The sequence below is a fragment of the Lepisosteus oculatus genome, chromosome 24, assembly GCF_040954835.1.
Source record: "Lepisosteus oculatus isolate fLepOcu1 chromosome 24, fLepOcu1.hap2, whole genome shotgun sequence".
Lineage (NCBI taxonomy): Eukaryota > Metazoa > Chordata > Actinopteri > Semionotiformes > Lepisosteidae > Lepisosteus > Lepisosteus oculatus.
The window spans coordinates 577,525-591,055 of NC_090719.1; the positions used below are offsets into that span (position 1 = coordinate 577,525).

The 13,531-nt window shown below is 44.1% G+C and overlaps 1 protein-coding gene across 3 annotated transcripts in view; it reads right to left on the reverse strand.

Annotated features, from left to right (window-relative positions):
• Positions 1 to 828: 828 nt before the first annotated feature.
• Positions 829 to 13,531, reverse strand: part of LOC107079804 (ras-specific guanine nucleotide-releasing factor RalGPS1-like) — a 46,923-nt gene continuing 34,220 nt past the window's right edge. For 2 of the 3 annotated variants that reach the window (XM_069183513.1, XM_069183512.1), the window contains exons 5-6: positions 9,128 to 9,211; positions 829 to 1,648 (exon numbers count right to left, since the gene is read on the reverse strand). In XM_069183513.1, the coding sequence (XP_069039614.1) occupies positions 1,544 to 1,648; positions 9,128 to 9,211 (189 nt within the window). In that variant the 3' untranslated portion in view covers positions 829 to 1,543. The remainder of the gene's footprint in view (positions 1,649 to 9,127; positions 9,212 to 13,531) is intronic. The other variant, XM_069183514.1, reaches the window with a different exon arrangement.

Below are 13,531 nucleotides of genomic sequence, written 5' to 3' on the forward strand. Positions count from 1 at the left end.
AAACCGCATACGACGATCTGGAAAAGAGGAACAAGTATAGAGAGTTCTGGAAGATGGAGTCTTTAGCTGGACTCTGCAAGGCAGCAAAGCTCACTGTTCCCCTCGGAAAAAACAGTCCATATTTGCTGAAACAGCTTTTCCACTGCACTTGAATATTTGTATCGAGGCAGTTTCCTTTATTTAGTTTTTAAAAATATTTTGAAAGCCTGGAGTAGCCGAGCTACCAAGACTGTGCAAACTCCTTGCATTGCGAAATGACTGTGCCTCTGGACCTTTTTCTGTGGTCGTAGCAGAAGCTCAACTCCCTACTGCAGGAAACGCACTCGGACACTTTCTAAGGCATTTCTGACAAGACTGCATGAGCAGATCGCCTAGTTACCTAAATCGGCATTTTCAGAGAAACATAAGTAGAAATTTGGTTCAATAGGATAAATAAGTCTAATACTGACTCTACTAACACTCCAGTTAAACAAGTTAATGATTTATTATTTTATTATTTATTTTTAATGTCAGAGCTGTTTAACAAGCACACTTTTATATCTGCGTCGTTAAAATAGCTTTGCTATTAACGGCAGTCTCCCTGCTCTCCATCAGCTTTTATTTAGACTGCTTCCAGCAAAGTGCACATTTCAGCACTAAATCACAGTTTTAGAACTTTCCCCTGACAGCTGGCAAACCTAATAAAAAAAAATAATGAAATAATACAACCCAGCAAACGAGAATAACATTTGCAGATGATCGCATGAGGTTGGAAAGAGACAAGTATCCCGCTTTTTAATGGGATGAAAAACACTGAAAAAACTGGAGTCAGTGTATTTTTATTTGAGCATCACTAAAAAATGCATGCATTACCCGGCTCAGTTCAATTCCCATAAACTTCTATAGAGTTTGGTTTTAAAAAAGTCAAAACAAAATTACATAATGATGCTATAAAACTGAATAAAAAACAGCGCACTGAAGTTGACCAATGTTGGGGAACAGACATGAGAAGTATTTCGCTTTCCATGTCCCTGTACGTTGATTAAACAATGGAAAATATTGTGCAGGGCAGTATTTTAAAACATTCTGAGATATCAGGGAGCGCTTTGCTGTGCTTTATTTTACCCTGCACCCTCTCGTGCTGGGTCAAGCCTGGCCAGTGTCAGTGCCCGCAGCCCCTCTCCGACACGCAGCCTGTGCCTGAAGACGAACACGACACGCGTGGCTACAGTATCCCAACACTGCGCCCGCCTAGCTGGGCTTCCAGGCGGTCGCTCTCCAGGACCCCTGGACCAAGTGCAGAGCGTCGGCTCTCTGGTCCTCTCCGGTCCCGCAGGCACCCCGAGCTGGAATCACAGAGGGGCGCCCCGGCAACAGCACCGCTGGAGTCACAGGGGGCCAGAGCCTGTGCAGCACCATATGCTTGACCGCCCCTGGCCAGGCTGTGGGCACAGTGAATTGCTGATCCCTTTATTAGCCAGGGGATAGCAGGTCTGATTCAGCGGACAGGTTTATACGCTCCTTGAAGTACAAGACAAACTGCTGACACACTTCCAGGCATCCATCACGTGTCACTCAGGGCAGGAACACAAGCCCCGCCCCTGTCCACAACTGGACGTGCCAGAAGAGCCAGTTTCCAGCTTCCTTGCTTATCACCTCGCTGGGACAACTGCATGCAGAATGAAAAAACAACACACAGAAAATTAAACTCACCTTTGCGATTTTTATAAAATGACTCAGTATTTCTGCACGGATTTTTAAGGTCTGTGCTGTCAGTATCTCTCTCACCACCCAGAAGCTGACCTGCAGGAAAAAAAAAAGAAATTATTTTTATTTACTATTTTGCAACTGCAGTATAACAAAAAGAAAAAAAAACACCCACACATGCCACAGCTCTTCAGAGAACAGAAATCAGTCAAAATTAATACTGTATTTTACTTTCCAGGAAGACCATCAATATATTTACACGGTAGAAAAAGAGAACACTAAGCTCAGGAATGTTTATATGGAACGGTTGTTGCCTGTAATTGCATTTGAAAAAAAAATACATACTTCAAATTAGCTAACCGTGGGCCAATTGTATTACATGCTGCTGTAGCAAACCCTCAAGGTCAGGGCTCGAACCCGAGCTGTCAGCCTGGCCAACGGTGCTCACGAAGTACCGCAAGGCCCAGGGCGCCTGGCGGGAGGCAGACCGCTGTCCTGGCGCGCCGCCAGAGGGCGCCCAGTGTGTCATTATGTGTAAAACAACCCACATTCTTCAGGTCTGTGATTTTTTTCCACTGTGGGAATCCAACTTAAACTGAATCCTCTACGTGAAATGAAAACCGAACTCTTCACCACTAACTAGAGGAAAATCCTTCTGCGAAAAAGAAACGGAATGAAAACAATCTTCGCAATTTTGAGATACATGAAGAACTTTTATACAGATGCTATCTCAAAGAAAAAAAAGACTCCAGAAAACAAACTGGAATTCTTTAATTGTAACTGTTCACTAACCACAGAGCGTCCTCCAAGCAGTCTGGCAAAAACCTCAAACCAAAAGGGTGTCAAATACAGTTAGCCGTACTTCTAACATCCCATAAGCCCTGTGCACCGTGAACTGGGGAAGAACCCTGCAGTCTGTGCTGTCAAGTCCTCAACAACCAGGTCAACCCAGAGCAGAGCCATCAGCTGCAGCCTTAAAAAAAAAACTGAACCTACTGGAGTGTGAATGTTGCAGCAACCTCCTTCACGCTTTCCTGTTCGGGGTGAAAAAAAATGTGTTTTCGGAAACCGCTGCCAAAGAGGAATGCACACGGTTTCCGATGAAAAGGTACAACCACTGCATGCAGAGCTCTGGACTCGAGATATTCAAGAACTGCGGTCCTGGTCTAAAGCTTGAACTCCTGTGTTCAGCAGGGGCACCAGCCAAAGAAAGGGAAGAGCAGACAGCTCCCGTGCTGGCTCAGAACTACCAGGAGGCAGCTCACAGCACTAACATCTCAGTGTCACTCATCACCAATTGATAGGCCAGGGATTCAGGGAGCATCAAAGGCCCACTGTGCTGGTTCTGCTCAATCCAGAGCCCAGTGAAGGCCCACTGTGCTGGTTCTGCTCAATCCAGAGCCCAGTGAAGTCTCACAGCACTGGCCTGCCCGAGGCTTCAGTGATGAAATGGCTTCAGGGCCTCCACCTGAATTGTCCCAACACATTTAATAGACCTGCAGCTGATATGCAAAATAACAGCATGATTGCCATTTCAATAAACACACAACAGTACCTGAAAGACAGCTCAAAAATTATACAAAAGCATAAGGTTACATCTGCAAGATGTTTTACAAAATGTTTTTGTGTATTGCGGGGGAAAAAGCATTAAAAAAAATGACATACTTTAATCTTCCTGAGCTTTATAATGTGTGATGTGGCAGGGCAACTTATGAGGGTCAGTGAACAGTATCAGTGGTTTAACAAAAGATTTTCAACACTTCCCGTGTCAAACATTGGATGTTTATTTTAAGATAATGTCTAAACTCTAAATACAATATACAAACTCCAGTTGATTTGCCAAAGTCTTTTGTTTTTCTGTCCAACAAACAGTCAAGCTCAGCCTTTTAGGGACTTTTGTAGATAAAACAGCGCTGGGGGAAATGTGCCAACAGTGAAACACAAGACATGAACCCGATTCAAATCAATGATTCATTTTGTGCTGTTAAAATAAATGTTTAAAAACTGAACTTGAACACTTTATCATAGTTTTGCCAGAGAAATGCACTGTAATTTCAACAGCTGAACGTTGTGCTGGCCTGAATATGTGGCAGAATGGATGTCGAGTCCTGAAACAGGCATTGACAGCCTCCCCTCAACTTCTGATCAGAAGATGAGGCGAATCATTTCACTCTTCACTTCTACTTGCCTTGAAGGTTTCAGGGAAGCACACTGTTCCCCACAGGAAAAGAATGAAAGGCCCTCCAGCAAAGTTCCACCACCCGAACTGGACAGGCAGGCCTGGCTATCCAGAGAGGACAGGCTCAGTGACCACAGTCTGGCTCAGTGACCACAGCCTGGCCGTAAGAACTGGACAGGCAGGCCTGGCTATCCAGAGAGGACAGGCTCAGTGACCACAGCCTGGTCATAAGAACTGGACAGGCAGGCCTGGCTATCCAGACAGGACAGGCTCAGTGACCACAGCCTGGCTGTATAGACCCGGCTGCCCAGAGAGGACAGGCTCAGTGACAACAGCCTGGCTCAGTGACCACAGCCTGGCCGTAAGAACTGGACAGGCAGGCCTGGCTATCCAGACAGGACAGGCTCAGTGACCACAGCCTGGCTGTATAGACCCGGCTGGCCAGAGAGGACAGGCTCAGTGACCACAGCCTGGCTATCCAGACAGGACAGGCAGGCCTGGCTATCCAGACAGGACAGGCTCAGTGACCACAGCCTGGCTGTATAGACCCGGCTGGCCAGAGAGGACAGGCTCAGTGACAACAGCCTGGCCAGAGAAACTGGGTATAGACAGACCTGGCTGCTAGCAGGAAGAAGCAGAGACAAAGATAGACGTTCTGCAGCACTGAGAAATATTCCATGATCAGACAAAGATTTTTCCCTAAAATAGCACATCTCAGAATTCCCACACCTGCCAGACTGAGAACAGCTCCCAATCCTATTGGGAAAGGAAACTCAATAGCAGCCCAGTGTGTGATCTCCTGTCACAGCCTGAGGAACACAGAGTAAGACTCTCAATAAGACTGTTTTGTTTCAAATGTCCATAAATGTCTATTATTTATAATGTTTTTGTCATAAATGTCTAAAAGTTTAGCTAATTGTTGTTGCTTTGGCAACACTGTGATTCATTGGTCAAGCCAATAAATCTTCTAAATTGAGAGTAATTGTGGAAAATAGGCCTTAAAGTACTGTTAGCACTCCAACAAGTACTGTTATTACCGCGCTGTAATTTTTGAGTCATCAGGCTCTCATGATCTTTACAAAACAGAAATGTTTACAAGAACTTGACAAACTGTGTGTGAGGTTTTATTCTGTGGTCTTGCTCTGGTCTTCTCTTCACTACAACACACCAACTGCACAGGCCTTGAGACACATCCTTAACCCTCAGGGCTGTTTCACACACTGTGTACACAGTTACATACAGAACCTTTTTAATGGAAACATAAGCTTAATGAGTTCAAACGTTTCTGAACTGTTGTCGAGAAACTGACCTGGGCCCTTTCCTTAGGCTTCCAAAGTTTAGCTCACACAGTGGAATACTTTCACACAGCATTTCCAACACTGCTGGACTGACCTTTAAATATTGAAACATTTTCAGCCAAAGTAGAAATTTGTTTCCTATAGACTGAAAAAGTAAATTTCTTGCAAGTGCGTAAAACAACGTTTCATGATCGAAAAATACACATACAAAATCAATAAACCATAACTATAGTTACAAACGAGAGGAGGCCATTCAGCCCAATGAGCCCATTTGAGGTTGTCTGGTAATCAGATTTATTTATTAATTTGGAAGAGGTCATTAATAGTAATATTCCTTAAGGAAATGTTACGGCAATATACCAACGTCAGGCTTTCAGTTTCATTAGGATCAATCGCTCCTTCATTAAGTGTTATTACTGTATAAAGACCAACGTGAGTCATAAATATATTGGAATTCTGGAAATATGTCAACTGCAATTTGGAAAGACTGATGATCTACTCATTAATATTCCTGGGAGGTGCTGAGCTCAAAGGCCAGCGAAGAGAGCACCGTCACTGGGCTCTGCATCCTTCCCGACACGACTGGCCTTGGTGAAGAGAACACTTGGAGAAAACAAAGAGGCCAAGAGAGAGAAAAGGGAGGGAGGGAGAGAGCGAAGGCAGGCTCTGCGTTGGAACGGTAATTGCTCGTCAGTGAGCAAATGCACACCAGGGAGTCTGGAAGTCTCCACGTGGCACTCTTCAAAGACAGACGCCTGCTACCCAGCATCCCGGCTGCACTAATGCAATCCTGGACAGAGACAGACCTAATCGCATCCCCTCTGGATGTACAGCACAGCACGTTTTGATAAGTGACTCTGCTCCAGACATAAGGCTATCTGGGGATCTGACAGCCCATAGGAGAATGAATCCGGGCTGCACTCCAGGCCTAATGCGAATTCCACGGTGAAGCCATGTGAGCCTGAATATCCACACAGGGAGCACGAACCTAAACTGGAATCCAGAGAGGATTTCTGGGACGATATGAAAGGGTTCTGTGTAAACAAAGAGCCTTCAAATGCATCTCCAGGGATCTATTCCAGTCTTCTGTAGGAAAGGGATACATACTGGCTGTGCGTTTACCAATTTGCTCTGTGATGCTCCACTAAAGCAGAGAACGGTGTAAAGTACTCAGTTTAGGCATCACCTGAAAAGAAGAAAGTGGTTTTATAGTTGCCACCCACACAGGTGCGTGTAAAGGAGTGTGCATTAAAAAACAAGTCTTGTTACCGTCGTCACACTAGTGTGATTGAATATACGCAGGAGAACAGCTGGTCTTCCCTCGTGAAAGGTCTCCTTGGTAAGTCAGGCAGAGTATTTTCACCTCGGCACTCCCCTGGATCAGCGCTCCGCAGTTGCAATCCTAAGAACTAGCACAGGTGTGGTCTATCAAACTATATTCTGCCACAATAAGAAATCCCTGAAAAGCCTCATTTGAGATACACGGCACTTAAAGTCTCCAGGTTATGACAAGAGTCTCAGTTCCTACAGGCACTTGCTGTATCTGCCACTTTCCGAGGGGCAGCTCCTTCAACAAGACCTGGACCGCGCTTGTTCAGCGATGGGGAACCAGTCACGCAGACAGTGAAATTCCCCTCAGGAGGCACGACTCTTTTGTCTTGTCCCAACAGCCTCACTTCCACCTGCGCCATTTCCTGACAGTGTGATGTTTTTAGAGCACAGGTATCCCCGACTCGCTATGCATCACTCCGCACACAGATTTAACAGATGTGCGAAACGGGCCAGAGCAGGAAGCAGAGGAGAGGCAGCCAGGCGTGTGAAAGACCCCCGGCTGCCGGCGCTCGTCGAGTCCTCCTGCACGGGTGGTCAAGGCTGTGGAGCTCTACCACACAGAGACTCGCTCTGCTTAGACCACTGAGCCAAAGGCCAGGAGCCAGCAAGGCAGCGTGTGCTTCACGGAGCTACAGAAATAACTACCGGCATGGGGCGAGAAACACGACTGTGCCTTTAATGTCGGTACAGACCCTTATTCCTGCAGAACTCTGTAAACCGTATGATTTGTATGTTTTACTTTTCATTTTAAGGTCAGTTCGGTGCACACGCAAAAAAAATTGTTTTGCATCATTTGTCAGCACAAAAATCTAAAAACCAAAATTATTAAAAATCACTGTCAAACGGAAACAAAGAAAAGAATGAAGACTTCAAAATACAGTAACAACTTTCTGGCAGGAACACTGGGAAGGAAAGATATTGAAGCATTGGCTCTCTGGTACAAATAGTCAGGAATTATTAGACGACGCAGACTTTTTAAGAAGAGAGCTCCCATCAAGCAGCGCACATGAGTGAAATAAGAAATGCTGCTCTTTTCTTGTGTGTCATCGCAGGTTTAAAGATTTAATGTCTAAAATATGCAGCAGCAGGTATAGTGTAAGTCCTGCTGTCTGCTCTTAGCGAGGAGTGAGTTTTCGGTACACCCAGAGACGCTCTCACTGATCGATAGCTAGAGTGTAACGAATGAGTCCTATTTGTCACACTAATTTATTAATTAGTGAATAACCCTGTTTCAGCTACCGGGGTCCAAAGCCTGCATCTGCAATTCTGCATTAGCTCTTGCGGTTCCAGAACACTGAGGAGGCAAGAGCTGACTAATTTTCACTCCCACAATTCACAGCGACTACATGCTCTTAAAACACACCATTATCCTGAAAGGTGGCGTTTTAAGAGCAGGATGCGGACTTGGCCCCTCACACACAGAACTCCTGCCTCTCCAAACACTAGTGTGGCTCTGCGGCGAGAAGATTTGGGTGGCCGTGTACGACGAATGAGACCCCAATTCAATTAGATTCAGAACTGGAGGAAATCATGTGGGGAAATGAACCGTCTGAGCAAGGAGCACAGCAAATTGTGTTCCTTCAATCCAACTCAATTATTTCCAGCCCACAGAAATGAACAATACAGCGAGTTCTTTTTTTAACATCGGGATTTGGCAATTAGTCTTACCCTCATAATTCATATGTTGGAAAATACACCCCATTTATAGTCTGGTTGAGAAAATGCAGACGTTGAACAGCACGTTTTAAAATTAAATTTTAATAAAAAAACTAATTACACCAATAAAAAAATCTCCAAAATAATTATGAAGCTAGATATGAGATCACATCGCTAACAAATACCAAAACCCAACACTGACTCATGCCAGCGTTTCTCCATGCTGCTGTGCACTGCCTAAGGGCAAGCAACTCAGGCTAAATCCGGCTCTCCTGCCTGTCGGATTTAGGAAAACGCAAAGTTCCTGCTGGCGATCGGCTCGTCTGTCTCCTTTGACAGCAGTTCCACATCAAATTGCGATGAGAACTGAAGGATTACACAATGTACCCTCAGCCATGGAAAAACTGACGGTCCTGACCACTTTGTCGGATCCCAGATCGCTGAGTAAGCATCCCAACTCCCGCATATTTACAGCGGATAGGGACTTGAACAGAACTCTTCCACAGATACAGCAGCTGGCAGAAAGCTCCTTCTCTGTAATTTCACATCTGTTATTGAAGCTGCCAAACGGAGTTTAAATAAAACCGGCTCACAATTTGTGAAATCAGCTGTCGGTATTTGCGTCCTGTGTTTTGCGTGAGTGCGAACTGGCGGCAGTGCTGCCACCAGGGACGGGCACAGTCCGAACCATTTCAACGCCAGTCTGCAGACAGATGGAAACTAACAGGATTCCTGAATACAGGCAACTCTGGAACACAGTATATACAGATGTGCATATGCCAACATTCACAAAATGGTCAAATAAAATTCTTTCTGTTCTGGTTATAACTACAATGGAAAACAGAATTTTGAAGGCATTATTTACCATATTCCCAAGTTTTACAAAACACTTTGCATGTGATTAATTCGGTTAACCACTGGGAGCATTTGAAGCACATAGCCGATTTCCGAAACTCCTCTGCAGAGCCGCTCTCACCTGATTGAACCTTCTTGTGAAAGCTACCACGTTGGGTGCGAGGATGTGCTTCTCCTTCTTATTCCACCCACAGCTGGCCAGCTCCTGGAAAGAAGATCAGAGAAGACTGTCACTGAGGCCGTCCCCAGCACCACTAACACAGAGCACTGTCACTGAGGCCGTCCCCAGCACCACTAACACAGAGCACCGTCACTGAGGATGTCACCAGTGTTACTTACACAGGAACAAGTAGAATACCTATTACTATGACATTTAGAGTCCACATGCTTAAATACAGAAATCCAGATGAAGAGCTATAACCACTTAATCTCAGTGTATTACAGTGGTGAATAGAATGAATCTGCAAAACAATTTCAGTTTTGTAGACAAATCTATTAATCAGGGCAGTGAATACTAGGATTTACACAAAAATAACGGGGCGACTGTAAGTGATATTAAACATTTGGTAGCAATTACAACATGGCAAAGTGTTTGTTCTCTCCCACCTCCGTCAGAAACAAAATATTTAAATACAGACATAATGAACCCAAATTATGCAAGCAAACCTTTAACTGTCTGAAACCATTACAGAGAACATCTGCAATATAAAAGTCTTGGTCTAATTAAGTGAAAATCTCTGTGAAATACAGGCTGAACATTCCACACCCCCACGTAACCAAATAGGACCCTACCAGCAGCTGCTGTAACTAAGCATTCCTGTACTCGAACCTAAAGATGGAAAATAATAAGCCTATTTTTATAGTCCGGAAAAGGAGCACCGGGCTGTATGATCCACATACTGTATGAGTTGAAGTACTTCAGGTTATAAACATCTGGTGCTCAGTACCTTCTTGATAGAATAAGTTTCACTTTTCGAAAATCAGTCATGCATGACAAATAGTGAATTTCCTCCTTTTGTTAACATAAAAAGCAATTAAGTTTTGGCTGTAAATATAATTTGTAAAAAATGCATTTTACAAACCAGCTCAAAAAGAGTTGCTACATTCAAAAAAACATTTAACTGAATCACTGAGTGGCAATTAAATGCAACATCGCAGGGCAACATGAATTAACTCCTCTGGGACCTATATAAGCACTGAGAAGAGGCTTTCGCAAGAACTGCTTTACTGGAGCTGCAGTTCAGTGGGGGATGAGGTGGGTCCCCCTCCTATCTGTGAGCAGTTTGGAGACCCCTTGCGCTATAACATCAATCCACTCTCTAACCTCTTGATCCAGTTCATGGCTGCGAGGGAGCTGGAGCCTCTGCTTGCTGTTTTCCCAGAAAGCTTGTTAACCTACCAGTATGTCTCTGGACACAGGAACATGGAAGAGCATACGAACCCCACACAGACAGCACCCCAGTCCCAGAATTCCACCCAGGGCCACAGCAGCTGGAAGGCAGCAATGCTGATCCCCTGCCTCTATATCATTCATGCAATTACTGCTACTACCAAACTCCCATTTCATAAGGAGAACCCCAGTCGGCATGGCTCGACCTTTGGAATACCATCTGTACTGCCAGGGTCTCTGTAGCAAGACTCTGGCTCCATCTCAGTCACCGCAGCTCCCTGCCTGGGGTCATGGGCCTGGGAGCCGGGATTTATGGGAAACTCCACAGCTTCCTGACATTTATGAGAATTTTTTTCAGGTTCACTTCAAGTACAAAGGTTCATTTTTTTAAATAAAAAATACGTATATATTTATTGATTGGAAGACACCAACAGCATACAGAGTGTAAAACCATCTGGAAATTACAGCTTTTGTAAACCAATATTTCTTAGTGTGTTTTCTGAAATATGAAATTATTTTTACAACTGGCCTGTGTTTTGGGGGGAATGCGGTAAGTTAAAATGCTTTAAACTTCATTTCTGAGTTTCTAGTGTTTGTCTCCTGCCAGTTCCCAATCCGTGTCCTGACAGAGCACTGACTACTAGGTTCAGGAATAACAAAAAAAAAATATTCACCATGATTTATTTGGAATTTGCAAATGCTGTGCATCAAATAAATTAATTTCGACAGTGACACTTAAGAAACATCTACTAATACAAAGGGTAACGCAATACATGCCTCAAGCAACTTGGCAAAGCTCATGACTTGGTGCTTCATTTATTCATTGTTAAGAAGTACAGATCCTGGAACACATGAGCTGCCTTCCATGACTATGTGCACATCCTACAAATATTTTTTCCCCAAGATGTTTGCACATAACATGGAGACAGTTAAGCTAATAAGAACTGCCTACATTCTTATATTGCTTTTCATCCCAAAGTGCACTTTTCCGCTGCTGACATGCAGCACCACTTGGGCGACACAGCAGATCAGGAGAGGAGAGGGAACAAGCTGCACCAGGCAAGGCCAGACTGTATCAATCCAAAGCAGTAGCCCGAACACCGGAATAAACGCACCTCCTCTTCCAAGCCCATAATCAACAGGTAGTCAGGACACTGGCTTCACAAGCAACTGCAAATTTTCCTGAAAACGTAATAATCACAGAATAAATGGGACTGAATGAACCTTTCAGTACCAGCCTTTAAAACCAACAATTAGCTGCTTTGTTTTAGCAACCTTTTCAAGCAGGAGATCTAGAAAATCTTTTACTGGTGCTTGTTTTATTCTTTTGCTTTAAATGATCGGAATCCCAAACAGTTCATTGGGCTCGTTTACAAGACTCCTTTGCCTTCATTTGTGTATAATCACTGAAACAGCTGCCAAAATAGTTGCAAATTTTTAAACCAACCCAGGGGGCTGCACCTGTTTGGTTTATAGAGCTGAGTCCCCTGCAATACAATTACAGAATAATAAGACCTCTCAAATTTATGATTATGTACCTGCTTTCTATTAACCAATGTCTTAAAATGAAGCCAGTCTCGACTTTGCAAAGTCATTTGTATCTAAAAGGCCAAAAGCATTTTTAGGACAGTTTTTAGAAGCAATTTTACGTTCAGAGATTAGAAAAAAAACCTTGTAATAGCACACGTAAATCATATACGGACATCGTCCATCCATTCATTCCTCCATTACCAGAAAACGCTCACGACCTCCCCCTCCTGAAACCAGAGCACCCACACGGACCCCCTGGAACCCAGAACGAAAAGCTGGGAGACAGCAGTGGAAACAGTCACTCCTCCGTGATGCCCCGAGTTATTTTTAAAGTAATTAAAGCAAAGTAAGTAAAGGTGCTTATTAAAAAAAACTTGTTCTGCAGGGCTCAAAGTCGGCAAACAAATTGCAGTTAAAAATGAAGCACTGATAAGGTTTCCGATGTGCAAATCAAATGTGAAAACTCTTTCCGAAACTGTTCACTCAGGAGACAGAAATGCGCGCGGGGAGCTTCATCGGCCTGTGAGGCACACAGGGACAGGGAAGCAGCAGAAGAAAGCAGGAGGGAGGAACGAAGACGGGAGCAGGAATATAAGGCAACAAAGGGCATGGGGGGTGGAGGATGGTGGGAAGAGGCGGCTTCAACAGGGGAGCGGGCTAGAGGTCTGTAAACGATGGAGAGGTTCAGAAAGAAAAGTCACTCTTCGGATGAAGTTGGGAACTGTGCTAAACGACACTTCTGGTTTATGATGTCTTTCTGTTAAAGGAAAATAGAGTATCATGTAAAATGATTTAAGAACTCTATAAGCTAGCAGCTGACATTCAAGCAAACACCATGATGAGAAAGCAAACGGAGGTAATAATGCAGGTTCTCTATTTAAACCGTCTGGACGAAAAGCTTTACTAACAGCACAAGCCGCATGTTCGACCAGGCTGATGTGTGTTTTGCATTTTAGATTATGTTGCCATGCAGCCCTCAAGCTGAACATGCAAACTCCACACAGAAGCCGCTCCAGCTCCGGGGCGCAGAAGCTATGAGGCAGCGCTGCACACGACCACACCAATGTGCCACCCTGCTACAGCATTTTTTGACTGAGAAATTACATTTCACAGAAAGCAGAAAAAAAATACTTTTGAGAAGGTTTCAATTTTTATACAAATAAATTAAATTAATTCTTGAAATAACTAAGGCATTCTAGTAGAGCTCACGTGCATGGCTAAAATTTCAGATTATTTCCAGGAGAATGCACAAACCTGTCATGCACTACTTCAGCTGTTAATCTGGACTTCAGGGACCATAAACGTTTTTCCGCTGAACAACACAACTGCGACTTTTCTTCCTAAATCACGAGTGAAAAGCAACAGGGCTCTAATGGTAGTGCTGCTGACAGGAGTCGTGTACCTGCAAGGGGCTACCAGACAGCAGCGCAGACAAGAAGTCTGATTCATGGACCAACTTACATGAGATACAATTCAATACTGCAATTCAATACCTCCACCAGTTCTAGCAATTGTTCCAAGGAAAATCAAATCATTTGCAAAAGTTGATCTTGTGCAGATTTGGGCCTTAATTTTCAACAAGTCAAACTTTCATTACATTCTGAG